Raw genomic sequence first — 15,742 nt, 5'->3', positions numbered from 1 at the left:
GGGTCTTAGGAGGAGGGAATCTGATAAGGGCCAGGCTTGTCCGAAGCGTACTTGCCGAGTCAGGAGTCCAGAAGCGAGGTCAGTAGAGGTCCAGGATCAAGTGCCAAGGGGTCAGTCCGAAAGAGGGTGCCAGGAAACTAGGAACACACAAGCCACACCTGACGTTGCAGTCAGCAACAAGCTGCAGCCAAGGTGTGCCTTATAAAGAGCAAGGTTGACAGCAGGTGTGAGTCCTCAGCGTTTGGGCCTTAAGGAGACAGGCCTGCCTCTCTTCTGCCTGACCTTCTGCTGTCTACGTTCTGCAGGTGAGGGGGGAGTATCCTGTTCACTGTCTGTGTCTGGCTGCAGGGCCTCTGCTGTATCTGGGGTGCTCTGCAGCTGAGGGTGAGAAGGAGCTGGATTCTCAGGAGGCTCCTCCATGTCTCCTTCTGAGTCTGCTGCTCCTGGGTCTGCTGCTGTTACTCCTGAGTCGTCCTCATCTGAGGAGTCCTCTGACGGGGCCATGACACTCTGCATGCCTTCCTCTTGTTAAGTCTCTATGTACACCTTTCAGTTGTTCAACCTCAGCACCTGGCCAGGATTCTTGGAGAAGTTTTGCAGAACAAGGCCACATTCACACCATACATTTATTCTGCTATTATATCCTTTAAACAGTCATGGTTTCCCACAAAGAATCCTGGAAAGTGTAGTTTGTGAAGGGTGCCGAGAGCAGAAGACTTCCATTCCCCTCACAGAGCTACAATTGTCAGAGTAGTTTACAGTCAGCCCCTCTTCTGAGGATTGTAGCTCTGTGAGGGGAATAGCACATCTCCTAGCAACTCTCAGCATTCTTCACAAACTACACTTGCCAGGATTCTTTGGGGGAAGCCATGACTGTTGAAATGAAATAACAGTGGAATAAATGTATGGTGTAAAGGTGCCCCAGGTGTGCCCTGAATTATCTTGCCCATCTTGACTGCTTTAAAAGGTCCATTCAGGTTTAACCTCTCTTGATGACCAAAGCTCTTTAAGAGACAGTCTTGTTCACCAATCTAAAAAAAAAAGTGTACTAGATAGCAAACCACAGTACTGTAGTTTTTATGCATCATTGAAACTTGCTATTTACACATTGCTAACACTAGTCCCAGAAACTTCAGACTTAGTTCTGTACCACTTCAAAGACACTTATCTGAAGATCCCCCTGGATAGCAAGCTTATATCAATTGTACGATTGAGCCATACAGCTCAAAAGGGACCACTTCAACTGCCAACAACGTTCCTGCAAATACGGTGCCCGTTTCTTCGAATGCTGGAGAATCAGCGTCACTCAGTCACTGAAAACATACTTTTTTTCTACTTCAGCCGTAGCAAATTACAAAGAAAAGCATCCCCACCATGTGCGCAGATCCAGCTTCTATACCTCGCGGTTTCCCGCCTCCCGCCTCCCCCGCTTGCACAACATCAAATTCATTGGTCAGCCACAAATCCGATAAGCGCCGGGGGCGGGGGGGAGAGAGAGAGAGAGGGAAACAAACATCACCCTGCCGCTTTGCCGTGGTTTCCTATTGGCTGCCATTGCCGGTATGGTGAGCTCAGCTATTGGCTGCATCGAAAACTCTTCCCTTTAGTGGTTGGCTCAGTAGTGCGCAAAGCCCCGTCCCCCTAAAGAAAGAATGGTAACGTAGTGAGAGGCAGTAACAACTACGCTGGCTAGCGATAAAAAAAGCCGAGATCGCACCGGATGGGTACCGCTCGCGCTTTCCGCAGCGAGGAGGGATTGATCCCACTGGGGACTGAGGCGGCGGTTATGAGTCAGATTTGAAAATGCTCCCGTCCTAACTGTCCAGGCATGAAGCTCGGGCGCGGCTCTTCCCCTTATGCGACACGGTGTGGAGCGGCAAGAGGAGCCCCGTCCCCCTCGCTTCTTTCGGCGCAGCCGGGGAGGTGGGAGCGGAGAGAGAGGGGCTGCAGCTGCTGAGCACCGGACGGCCCCGCGCCGCCACGTCACCCGGGCGCTTTTCTGTGGAGGTCGCTGGGGCCGGGACTGAGCCGCCACAAGCCCCGTCTATAGTCATGTCCTTATTGCGATCGTCACCACCACCATCTGCGAGAGGATGAGGCGCAGTCTCTGATCTCTCCGAGGGGACGGGAACAGGGGGTGTCTTTCCTTGGTTCTTCAGCTGCAATGCCCGGGATGGGGTTGTGGGGGAAGGAGAGGCAGCAGCCCTTGTTGTCGACGTTGCGGCTCGCCCGCCCGCCACAGCGGCGCGTCCTGGAGCGCCGAAGTGCCCCGGACAGGCTGCAGTTACCCGCTGCCTGAACGAAGGGGCCACCACAACCGAGACAGGCGGGTGAGAGAATCCGGCGCTCGGCACCATGGAAGAGCGGCTGAGCCGGTGGCTCCTGCTCCCGCCACTCTTGGCGCTGCTCTTTCTCTTCATCCTCTACCAATACGCCTGTCCCAGCGGAGGGTGCCCTAGCGCGCCTGTCGCCTCCCCTCCAGCCGCTTCCCCCTGCGGTGCCGCCTTCTCCTCGGACCTTTTCCCGCGCGGAGGGCACCTGGCCAGTCGGAGGCAGCACCTGCACCGAGAGCCAAGCGGGGCGTCCGGGCTCGTCCTTCGCCTCTCGGGCTCGTCCGGACACAAGTTCCTCTTTGGCATCTCAGAGCTGTGCCGCCGCGTGCACTTCGACATGCGGGGCCACGACGTGATGGTTTTCCTGCACATCCAGAAAACGGGCGGCACCACCTTCGGGAGGCACCTGGTGCGCAACATCCGCCTGGAGCAGCCTTGCTACTGCCGCACCGGGCAGAAGAAGTGCACCTGCCACCGGCCCAGAGCAGGAGAAGGCGGCGCCGGCGGAGGAGACAAGGGGGACACGTGGCTCTTCTCGCGCTTCTCCACCGGCTGGAGTTGCGGGCTGCATGCGGACTGGACCGAGCTCACCAGCTGCGTGCCCGCCGCTATGGAGCGCAGGGGGGGCTGCCCCGCCAACCGCACCCTCAGGTTAGTCTCCTGCTCAGCTGGCTGCTCTGGAGAGTGATCATTAGAGAATAAGAGGGAAGGGACGGGAGAGGCAGCAGATAGCGAGTCGCAGGCCCCCAGCATAAGAGCCGACTTCAACCAGCCTTGCAAATTCATCAAAAAGAACTAGCTTAGACATTTTTATTAGCCTACCTGGTTTATAAGTCTTCTGTGGCACACTGAAGACCTGAATAAGAGTAGCAGTTTGGAGGTTCTGTGCTTGGAGTCTTTTTTAACCGGTATGCAGTTAAATCATCCTACTTCTTAACTTATCATAGGTAATCAGGCTCACAGCTATTTATGATAATAGGCTTCACATTAGTTTCTGACATCTGGGATAAGTATTCCCCATGGCATCACTTTATGGAATTTTAGAAGAAGAAGAAAAAACCCACAAGTTTCTCATCTCAAGAAGTATGGGTTCAAATGGCAGGTTGTGTATTAACTCAAAGGTGAGTGGTGGTGGTTCATGTTGGATGAGAAGCTGCCTGAAATTTGCAGCACTGGTGGAGTGATGCAGTGTGCATTTGAGTTGATGCATAGGATAAGCTTCTAATTATTATATGTAGAACAGTATATTGACATGTGTAGAGTTCTAAATAACCCTGTGAGGAGCTTGGTAGCTGGAAAAAAACCCAATTTTCTACTCACTCAGCTTAGTATCTCAACCCACAGTTACCATGCTGTTGCAAAGTTACTGAAAAGTGATGGCCAATTCACATAACCACATTTCGCTCCACACATGACTGTTTTGCTACACAGATATTGTATCTGCTGATGAAGTATCCTGCAGATTTGTTTTCCTTCATAAACTGATTTTCTGGCTTGTGTCTGATTTGGGTAGAAAGTGCTAATATATGTAGGCTTAACATCTTTTTAACTGGATACTGACAAGAGGTTATTTTTGTTATTTTGAAATATTAGGATTGCAATTATATCCACACTTCTCAGCAAACATACATTAGATTGGGTGGTATGTTTTTCACCATCTGTTGATATCATGGCTTAACTGGAAACATGACAAGAGGGATTGGGAACCTATGGCCCCCCAGATGTTGTTGGACTACATCTCCCATCAGCTCCAGCCAGCATGGCCAACGATCAGGGATGGTGGGTGTTGTAGTTCAAACAACATCAGGAGGGCCACAGGTTTCCTCTCACTTACATACAAGTTAAAACTATAGCCTCCTGTGTAAGTGCACATTAAGTAATCAGAATTAAATTTGGTGATTTAAAATTTACAGGATTTGACAAAAGTATGTTAATAAAACATTGACTCAGGTTTTGAAACTCCATTTCAATATACTTCAAGAACATTGTGGACTACAGCAGACTTTACCATTAGACAACTAATCTTGTTTTGAAATGTTTTGGGAACTACTTTTCTCAGTAGTTCATCTAGATCAGAAATTCTGTGCACTTTGTTCCTGCAGTTGAGCTCTGATAATTTAGTGGGAAGTCTTTTGTTGAGGCCTATTTTATTTGTGCTTTGGTACATTTCTTTAAAATAGCTTGTGTCCTATGTAGTGATATGTAGGAGTTTCCCTAACCACCTGATCTCTCTTCTGAGTTTGGAACCAAATTTTCTTATTAGTGTTTGCTTGAAAAGTCCAACTGAGTTCTTTGGTGGCATGTTAGGTAAAGTGCAAAAGCAAAGACACCCCCCCCGTTTTTTAAAATCCTTTTTATAGCTAAGATTTGTGAGACAAGTTCTGCAGGAGTGATTGCAGTCTGTTTCATCCCCTTGGTAGAAGTGTCTGTAAGCCTTTGAGGGCTGGGGAGAGCAGGAGACCTTAAGATGATGACATAGTTAAATGAGAGAGTTAGGCAGTTTATAAATATGAACATCAATTTAAATAAGCGATAAAGTGGCACATTGCCTTTGGAGAAATATGTAGAAATACGTAGAGCAACAATATTTCCTAAGGTAAATTATGGTTTGCATGTATGAGATCCCAAGTTCAACTGCTGGCACTCCTATCTAAAACACTAGAAAGCTGTTGCTAGTCATTGTATATCAGGGTGGGGAGCCTGTGGCTCTCCAGGTTCTGTTGGACTCCAATTCCCATCAGTCCCAGTCAGCATGGGCAACGGTCAGGGATTATGGGCACTATAGATGGATAACATCTGAAGGATCACAGTTTCTCCACTCTTACTGTAGAGTAGACAATACTGAGCTAGATAGAGTTAAGGCAGCTCCTATCTTCTTAGAAAAGAACGCAAGTGCCTGTTACAGGAACAACAAAATGATGGTACATGTTTCTTTGCTATTCCCTTTCTTTAGTTGGATTTCCATACTAAGGTTGAATTCTGGCTTTGCAGGATGAAAGGATATCATGCAGACTAGACCCAGGATTCCCTTCTGTTGGGGTTAGTGATAATGGCATAGGAAAAAATGGGATATTTCGTCACTGAATCACTGAAGTGAATGTTATAGGTCACAACTAAAGGAAATTGAATATGGGACAGTATAATTGTAAAAAGACGGCAGAATAAAACCTTTATCAGCAGCAACAAGTACATTTTAAGTTGAAAAGGAATAGCTTAGGTGTATGCCCTGATTATAGAATCAGGATACTAGCTAGCTGTGTATGTTTCTCTGTGGCTCCTCCTAATCTCTACTTTCGTGCATTCTCAGCTCTCTGAATTTTTTTAAATATGGGATAGAGCATCTTGTGCAAAACCATGATGGCCATGGCAATAATTTAAGTTCAAAGTTGTTTTGCTATTTTTTTTAAAAAAAAATTATTGAGTTTTGGCATAGATCAATACAACAAACTGCCGTAACAACTATAAGTGAAACAAAAAAGCTGATAGAGGGCGAGGTGTGGGTCATCGTTTGTAGGTTTGCTTATTTTCAATTTACAGGGTGTCAGAGTTGTTTACTATTTTAACTTCTTCACAGCTCTGGAGCTTCACCATTGGACTGCCATGTCCTGTGGTAGCAACAAGTAACTATCTTCAAAAAGCAAAACATGACTTGAAAATCTTTGAATATTGCTACAGTGACTTCAGAGCAAAGCTGAGGAGTGCATGGAACGAGGGAGCTGGAGGGATCAGAGAGGAAGCTGTGAGCAAACACCAGTTAGTCAGAAAACCCATTGATCATTTTTCTCTTAAAGAACTTCAGGCTGGAAAGTGGATCTGAGGCCTCCCAACCACTACAGATGATGCAGGGACAGGCACTGGACATGTTTTTTCTGCTCCTTTTGGTATGAAACTAGGCTTTGGAGCAGAGAATCAGCATAGAAGCACCCAGAGGACTAGACCAAAGGGTTCTAGGCAATTCTGCTTGGGCACGTACTGACTTGGATGTAGACTCATGTTTTTGTGTAAAATGCATCAAGAAATCTAGTTTTGAAATGATATCCAAAAAGAACTAAAAACACTGTGTTCGAATTTACATATTCTGTGTTGAGAAATAAACTAAAGGTATTGTGTTGCTGTGATCCAAATTTCAGGATTTTGCTATACAATCTGGAGCATACTGCTGCATGTAAGTGGCTTAGTATTGATTGTTCTTTTTCAATAGTGAATATTTAGTGTAAAATGTGAACAATAGCTTCTTCAAATGTTGTGCTGGCTATGATGTGTCTACATAGTAGGTCTGTATTCTATAGTAATGCTTGAAGAATATGCTTCACTAATCAAGGTTGGCTCTTTACCATTCCAAATGATGCTCTGCCCCCTTCCAGGCAGGATCCAGCATCTGCGCTGTCCATTTCTAATATACTAGACACTTCAAAGTACTGATTTGAACTTATAAATCCTTTAGATGGACAAGGCCATCTAAGTGTCTAGCATTCTCTGTTCCTCATGATCCCTATGATTATGCTACACTAATTGGTACTACACACAGTGGCCCAGTTTGGACAATATGACAGCACTCTTGTTTACAGCATGAGTATAGTAATAAAACTATATTCACAGGAGTGGTTTTCTTTGTAGGAGGCTGAAATTCTTCTGGAAGCCCTCTAACAGATGCAACACTTCATTACTATTTTGTGGACTGAAGGATTCTATTTTAAAGAATTCCCTGAAAAATTATCAGTATCTTTAGGTTACGGTTAAAACTTGTGGGAATGAATACTCAGGGGAAGTTTATAAATGCAGTAGGAACAGCACAGATCTTATCAGTAGCTGTCAAACATAAACCACCTTCTTGATCCATGTATACCTAATGTGTTCACAAGTTCTGTTTGGTTTTATGTAGCTTGATACATAATATGCAAGTTGATGTACAAAAATAAAACTTGATATCAAAATGAATATGCATTTCAAGTTTGCACATTACTTTGACCTAAACCCTGTTCGGGCATTCCCTCTTGCACATTCCCTATTGCATGAGGGTCAAAGATTAGGAATGTGCTCATTGGGCCCATCTCTTCTGTAATATTCCCGGTGGCTCATCACCATCACCTTCCACAAGTTGTGGCTGAACATCTGTATCGGAGACACTGCTGTACTAGCGTAGGCTGCCTGTGTGATCTAGACCCTTGTTCACTCTGTGCCCCTCCTGCACTGCCCAAGTGGAGCTCTACTAGTCGATTCACATGAGATATAGGAAAAAATATATAAAATATTGTTTACTTTAAAATGTTTATCTAGCATTCAAACATGCTGGTATGAAGCAGATTATTTTACCAGGACTGAGTATTATACAGGGTGTGTGTGTGTGTGTGTGTGTGTGTGTGTGTATATATATATATATATATATATACGTATGTGTGTATCCATCTATTCCCCAGGAGGCCAAATGCAACTACATAGCAAAATGCCTGCTCCTTCAATTGGCAAGTGATCTTAAATAACCGCTTTTTTTAAAAAAAACACTTTTTTTTTGCATAATGTTCGCAATGCAAAGTGTTCTCAGTGCCAATAATGGATACACTGGAGCAAAAATTCATTTTCTTTATTGTCCCTGCTCCCATCAGCCATAACCCATGTTTCATCTTTATATGTCAACATGAAAGCCCTGCCAGATAAAACCAAGGACCCATCTAATCCAGCATACTGTTTACGACCAGGTGTTTTCACGAACGACACAAGCAGAGCAGGATGGGAACAGTTCTCTGATATTTATCTCCCTGCAACTGGTATTCATAGGTACACAACCTCTCAATGTGGAAGTTTACCTATCATGGCGAACAGTCATTGACAGATATATTCTTAATACATTTATCTATTCCACTTTTAAGTCTGAAACTAGACATTGCACTCTGGTGTGTGTTAACATTAAAAGAAAAGGAAAGGAGGCTTGGAAGCCTGAAAGTTGAAGCAGAGTGGTGGTGGGCAGTCAGCTGGTTTTCCACTCATAATCATCCAATTTCTCCAATCTGAGTAAGTGGCTTTCAGAAGTCAAAATCGAGAACTTTTGAGCCTTCTAGTGAACAATCTAATTTTGTAGCCCATACTAATAAAACATTCAAGTCAAGATAGCAGCAGCATCACTTCCATATCAACCTCATTGCAGGAAGAATCAGATATGCAACTTCTGTTATATGTGACATGTAGCAAAGGATGACCACAGGTAATGATCAAACAGTGGAGTCTGATATTGTAGCCCTGTTTGGGTTTGTCCCCATTCCAAACCAAGAAAAAGTGTGGATTGACTATGGATCCAGGATTCATTTTCACTATCTACCTGTCCCTATATTCCACTCACCACTTCCTGCTGGTATGGCTCTTGTTTGTCGTTCTCCATGTTTTCATTAACGTATGATAACTTTTCAGGCATGGGAAAGAAAACTGCATAAAAGACTTGGATGCTATTCAAGTAGTAATTCTGCTTTACAACTATGATCCGGCATATCATCAGCTCTATCAACAGAATGCCCAACATTTGCTTTAATTCAGTGTTTTGTAGTGTTAATATGCCATGCTGCTAGTGGCATAGGAAATAGCAACAAATGTAAGGGTTTTCCTGTTTAGTGTATAATCACAAGTAATCAGTTTAGAAGCTGATAGTAGTGGAACACCACTCACTTAAATAGGCATGCATTTATTTTTGAAATAAATAAATGACTGTTAATTTTTGTTCACTCTATGTGTTTTGTTTCTATTTGTTTGGTTACATCACATTTTAATGGGTAATTAAACACAACATTCTTTTTATTTTAAATGTTGCTTTCCAACTTGTATATTGATTACAATATGCAAAATGTTCTACCTTTATTTAAAATAGGTCTGCAACATTGGTTTGATTAATAAATTAAAATCATTTTTACTAACTCCACAGTAGAGCTGCACAGTTGTGCAGCAGTTTTTTAAAAATATTTCTAATACAAGTGCTTTAAAAAGACAGATTGCAGACGGCATCTTAGATGCTTTCTAAGATGATGCCAAATGCATTCATCATCTGCTAGCAAAGGAAATATACTTTTTTTCCTTTAGTACTATTGTTTTTCTCAGATGCCAATGCATGTAGATTAAACCAGTCAACTGAAGTACACATGATCAATCAACCAGTTTTTTTTAAAATCAGGTGGCAGCCTTAATTTAAACATTCTTTTTTGTTTATGTGCCTTGATCCAAGAATCACAAAACTAATTCCACACTCTCAAGGAAGCTTTGGATTTGTGTTGCTCAAACAGAAGGACCATGATGCATTGCAAATATCCTTTGAAACTAAGGGCAGTTTCATTATTACTTTGTGATATGGAATGGGGGGCAGGGAAATAGTGTGTCACTTGTTCAAAAGAAAAAGGTTATAATTTCTACCCAGCATGCTTAACGCCTTGGGCATCTCAAAAGTATCTTGCTAGTTCCCAGGCATAGATCTATATTTTAAAATGGATTTTTCTCATTATTTATATATACCTATATCAGAGGTTCCCAAAATGTGGTCTGCGAGCTTCATTCAAGTGGTCTTCATTAAACAGTCATACTGTTTAGTTGTATTTTTATGGCTTTTTATTCCTCATATTGTATTACAATTTGAATTCTGTGAAGCACAAATTGTAGTACAATAAAAATGTTAAAAATCATACAGCATCTAGCAGAGTACATTACAATTGCTACAACAGGCAGAAAAATCATTAAGTGGTCTGCCAAGACAATTCATCATTTTTCAAGTGGTCCATGAGGGAAAAAAGCTTGGGAACAACTGCTGTATACTTCCATGTGGTGTTCCCAATGCTATCAACTTTACTAATTCCACAGCACCCTGTTGCATTCAGAAATGTGGGCTTTACATTTCCACTTAATATTGTCTGTTTCCCTTTGTGTTAAACTTTAGATGCTTGTCAAGGCATAGCCTGAATTTCACAGATTGTGGGGACCGGATGGTAGGTTAGGACAATTGATTGGAGAGGCAGATGCTTTGTTCTGCAGAGAAATGTGTGGGATCTATGGTACTTTGACACTTATGTTCTGGGGCTATTTTGGAAACTTCTCATGTGCTTCATCTGGGCTGTTTCAGAAAGTGTTTCCTTAATACTTTGCAAAATTTCATATGCATACAATTTTTACTAGCCAGAAGAGAGAGAGAGAGAGAATGATCAAAGGTCCTGCGCTACTCAGATGAATGAACATCACAGAGCAGATTCATAGAATACATTTTTCTCTTTCTAAAGCATTTCTATGGGCAAACAGTGTAAGGTGATTGTGGATATGATCATCGGTTAAGTAGGATAGGATATTTACTAGGGCTTCCATGGTTATTCATTTATTATTTACAATCTGGGGGAAATGAATGTTCCAGTTTAAAGCCTTAGCATTTTAAAACTTGTTCTATCAACGCATTCCACACTACAATGAATTACGTTAATTCAATTTTAGCTGCATATTAAAATTATGATTGCTCCAATAGTTTGAGAACTTATGGCACTAAATTTTATGGCTAAATTAATGAGTTATGTCAGAGCAAAAGGCAAAACTTAATACTTTCATTCAAGATTTGACATACAGTAGGGCCTTGCTTTACAGTGTTTCACTTTATGGCGCTTCATTAATGCAGCGGTCTCAATTAGATGCAATTAGACTAAAGACCCACTCATACGGCGCTTGTTCCCTTTTACAGCAGTTTTTGGGCGTTGTGCACCATTCTATTCAATGAGTTCCACTTTTCAGCGGGGGTCTGGAACGTAACCCGCCGTATGAGTGGGGCCCTACTGTATTTTATTTAATAGTTTAATAGCAACCAATTGTGTTCAAACATATCTGTTGGTCACACTCAGAGTACACCCTTGAAATCAATAGAATTAAGTCAGTGGGTCTACTCTGAGTATGATTTAGTTGGATGTGAAGGAAATGAAATAAATTTTGAATAAAAATGACTGCATAAAATAATAGAATCTATTTTTTTTAGAATGGCACACATTTAAAATGAAGCACTAGCAGAAAAGTTGTTTAGTATTATACATGCCTGTATTCATTTTGATTATTGTTTAAGAAAGTTTAAAATGGCATAGATATCATAAGATACACATTTCTCTTCCCAATGCAAATATCATCATCTTTCTCCAGGACTGTGGCAGTAGAGGAATGGGTTAAATTCCAATTCCACATCGGTTATGGCCCAGAAGGAAACCTATGACACAAATTGTTCGTTTGTTGGTTTTGGTATGACAGACTTAACACAGCAGCTGGTCTAGAATTTGTCACTATGTAAGACACTGGATGTATCCATATGGAGTTAACATTTGAAAATATTCTACAAAAGACTGAGCTTTTACTAGGAGGTATCGATACAGAACCTGCTTCACATTTTTTCTGGTTGTGTCCTGGCTCAAATTAAGCCTCAAACGTTTATTTCTGTGTGGAGAATGCCCTGCCGCTATTTCTGTATGTATAAGGTCTTAAAATATTTACTTTCTTCAAAAGCAAAAGTGCTCTGGCTAAATTCTTAGTTGCACTAATTTCCTAATGTCATCAATGGCTTGACTAGGAGGTTCTGACTTTAAAAAATGATTCCTAAGAAATAAACTGTGGCTTGTAACACTTCATTAAAAGCTTAGATGTTTATTTGCTTTCACAGATTTAATGGTCTTCATTTTTACTGTCTGAAATGCATGGCAAACTCCAGTGATTTCAGCCTCAGAAATAATGCGAGGATTATCTCACTCCATTACTTTCTTCCATTATGTGTGTGAGGCTTGTAGAACAGTATTGCTTCTAGAGGGGAAAAGAAAGCAGTGTTTTGTGTTTCATTTGCTAAACAAATGAGTTATAAAATGAGGTCCCTAGTCCATGAGCCCCTTGAGGTTATTTAGTTTGTCATATCAGTATGACGTTTTTCAGTGATGACTGCTCCTATAATGTTTTCAGGCACGGAAAACTATAATTTATTGCTTTTATTGCTTTGCAATAAATGGATTATGAAAACAATAAAAAGGGCTATTGATGACAATCAGCATTACACAAAACTTGTATACTTTTAAATCACTTGTCTTTAGTAACAAAAAGGTGTTTTGGATTACTAAGACATCCTTTTGGACACTATATGTTGCATAAAAGGATGTGTTTCATTGCATGTCCAGGTGTAAATCCGATTCAGTTCTATATATGCAAATACTGACAGATTTGAAGACCATCAACAACACAGCTGTTGAACAGTTGCATAAAGTCAGACTGCTTTTAAATAATACCTCTTGATTTACTAAATATGCCCAAAGTAGTGAAAGCCTTTCCTGTTGGGATTATTGAGATCTTTCAAGCTATGTTTTAAAAATGGATATTTAGAAATCTGTTCTTCTTTGTTTGTCTACTGAACCATAACAATATATAAGATTACTCTATAGCAGTGAACATGGCATTTAACTTCCTTTTCAGGCTGCTTTGTGCTTGGTTTTTCTCCCCTCAAGTTCATTCCTACAGTTCTGCCAAGAGAGATTTGAAAACAAGTGGGTGAGATATACATTTGAAAAAATAACACACTTTGTAATGCAGACGTCTATTTATTAAGGAAATCAAATGATTTTTTGCCATTTGGTAAAGTATGGCTCAATATAAAAATGCTCTGGAAGCCCGGGCCTCTGAGAGCAGGTTCGGTCCCTGGTAAAAATTGTTTTTGGAGGCCCCCCAGCAAGGGCGGACCGGCTAAACATCTTTACATTTTTAATCTTTTATATCATTATTATTTTCTTTGAAATTCACCGATTTTGCAATGGATGTCAAAAACAATTGACAAATAATGATACTACAGAGAAAGACAAAAACATATGCAACATAGTCAGGCCCCAGGGCCCTTTCCGGACTGCCGGGCCCCAGTAATTTTTACTGGCTTGCCCCCACTCTTGTTGACCCTGCTGGAAGCAACCCAAAGTGTCTTCAGAAAAGGTTCTTTCATTGGCTGATATCCAGCATCACAGCACTTTCCTTCTCTTCCCCCCGCCCCGCAGGGTACACTGGAAATCCATTCCACCAACAATGTCTGTTCGCCTGGTCTTTGGACACAGTTGGATTTCACCCATTCTTTGTTGATTTTCTGTCAGTTTCACTACTTATCTACCTTCCTCATTATTCTTTCTACATTTGTTTTTCTTAGTACGGTCTCTTTCATTTTTTTACCAATTATGGGGGTAAACAGAAACTGTTGAAAGCAGTCAAATATTAGATGAATTGAATAAGACCTGATAATATATTATTAATAGGGAAGAAGTCTGTCCCAATGCATCCCATCCTGGGTTTATTCCTGTTCTACCTGGACTTAACATAGATCAGAATGAGCCGTGAACTGTGAGATATGACCATTTATGCAGAATTGTGAAAATCTTTGTTTTTCATTTCAAAAATTAACACATGTCAATTGGCAGGCCACATATACATAGATGCTCTCACCTGAGGAATGTTGCCAGCTGACCGCCTATCAGAGATGCCTATCCAGTCCTCAGATGCTGCTATTTTAACTTTACAGCTGTCTGAGTCTAGAAAGCTTTAAACTGGGAAGGAAGAAGAAGAGAAGACAGTGGGAAATGTGCTTGACAAACTTGCAGGCATCTCCTGTTGGTTCATCTTAAAAGCCAGATGCAATAGGAAAAGCTTGTTTGATCGCCCATCAGTTTCCTGTTGTGTTTAAAGTGGATCTAAGCACATGTACTTAGAGGTGCTTCTGAGTAAACCAGTTTAAGTTTAGGAGTTTGATTTATTGAAGCCAGCTGAAAAGTTATATGGTTGCTACTGCAGCACCCTAAGTTTGGAGATGCCAGCAAAGTTCAATAGGCTCTGTCCTGGAAATAAGATTCAGGATTTGGTAATGCTTGCCTCCAAGAAAAGTCGAGCGTTAGAAGGCCCTGAATTCTTGTATTGGATTAAAATCCAAATCTGAGAAGATTTCCTAGATTATATCCTGTGTGAAGAGCTGCCTCTGGTAAAATTGCTACTGGGGCAAAAGCCCATACTTGCAGGTGGCCCTCTTGCCCCAATGGTTCCTTATGAAGGTGGGCTTTTAGCCCCCCAAGCAGTATTTTTACTGCAGCAGCTCTTCAAAATAGTCCTGTATGTGAAGTAACAGAAACATATCCACTGGTTTGCATAGGGGCTGCTTGGAAGGGCTGCCCCAAGTGGAAACTGACTGTGGGGCAAAAGCTCACACACAGGACAACCTTGATGCAAGAGGACCACTGCCAGAAACGGATTTTTGCCCCTCCTGAAGTTTCGAAAACAGTCTCCTATACAAAGCCATGCAGTGTTGTCTTAATTACCATGCATTGGGGATGTTGTGAAAGAAGAAATGGACTGGGGGCAAGAGCCCAATTCCCACTGAGGACCCTCTGGGTAACAGCCCCCCCCCAAACTTGATTGCTCACTCTTGCCTCCTTACAGCAGTTGTACCAGGAAAGCTCTTCAGAACAACCCTTTATGCAAACCAGCAGAAATTATTCTTTGTCAGGAAAAGTTAGCACATTCAGATTGGTCTGGAAATTATCCATATTATTTTTCAATTTTGGGGGAAATAGTTCATTTCATTTCTAACCCTATCCAGAGAGATCTCACCCATCTCTGCTAAAGGTCAAATTGTGATAATGTCCAGGAATAACACCAGCCTCAAGGCATTCCCTCTATTTGATGAATTGTGAGAGCGGGGGTGCCTTCTCTGAGGGCCCCGTTCCCTCAAGGGCAATATGTTGGGGGTTGGACCTAAAAGTGGGCACTCTCTCATATACACATCACATCCATCTATCATTCACACATACACAACAGAGAGAGAGAAAGATGTTCCATCCATTTATATTCTCTCACTCATACATGCATACCGCCTGCAATTTGCATTTTAAAACCTTCAAATTGAGTAAATGGGAGTGTTTTCCCCAAAAGCAAATTGCAGGTGTGAGAGTCTTGATCAGGATAGTGGTGTGGGAGCAAGGGCTTTTAACCCTTTGTCACCTGCTAGTCTCAATGCAGATTGGCCCCCTGTGTCTGCAGTTTGTATTGGGGAAAACCTTCCACTGGAGTGAATGGGAGGTTTTTAAAAATGAAAATTATAGATGTGCCTTCCCCAAATCTGGATTGGGATCACAAAGGGAGGCAATAGGTGAAAGTAGCCCTACACCTGTACCAGGATCTTAATCCAGATTGGCCCCACACCCCTGCAGTTTGTTGCATTTCTATGCTGGCTATGGAGTGGTTAGCTGACTGTGGGGCGGGGGTATATACACATGCACACCATCACTCTCTTCAGTGATAAGATGGGCCACTGATTAAACCAGTTGTGACGAGGAATGTGTGGGCAGTTTAAAAAACCTGTTTGGTATCCATCATTAAGGGTGTAGAGTGATGTATTTATAAATTCATTGCAGAAG

General features: G+C 42.0%; 1 protein-coding gene across 2 annotated transcripts in view; it reads left to right on the top strand.

Moving 5' to 3' along the window:
- The first annotated feature begins 1,703 nt into the window (after positions 1 to 1,703).
- Positions 1,704 to 15,742, top strand: part of HS6ST3 (heparan sulfate 6-O-sulfotransferase 3) — a 257,355-nt gene continuing 243,316 nt past the window's right edge. The window contains exons 1-2 of one of the 2 annotated variants that reach the window (XM_061630082.1): positions 1,704 to 2,469; positions 2,572 to 2,984. In XM_061630082.1, coding sequence (XP_061486066.1) covers positions 2,356 to 2,469; positions 2,572 to 2,984 — 527 coding nt within the window. In that variant the 5' untranslated portion in view covers positions 1,704 to 2,355. Of the gene's footprint in view, positions 2,985 to 15,742 lie in introns of both variants that reach the window. The other variant, XM_061630080.1, reaches the window with a different exon arrangement.

This window comes from Rhineura floridana, chromosome 5 (genome assembly GCF_030035675.1).
Source record: "Rhineura floridana isolate rRhiFlo1 chromosome 5, rRhiFlo1.hap2, whole genome shotgun sequence".
NCBI classification, from domain to species: Eukaryota; Metazoa; Chordata; class Lepidosauria; order Squamata; family Rhineuridae; genus Rhineura; species Rhineura floridana.
Note: the sequence above shows the minus strand (reverse complement) of the source record. Positions and strands in the feature narration are given on the sequence as shown.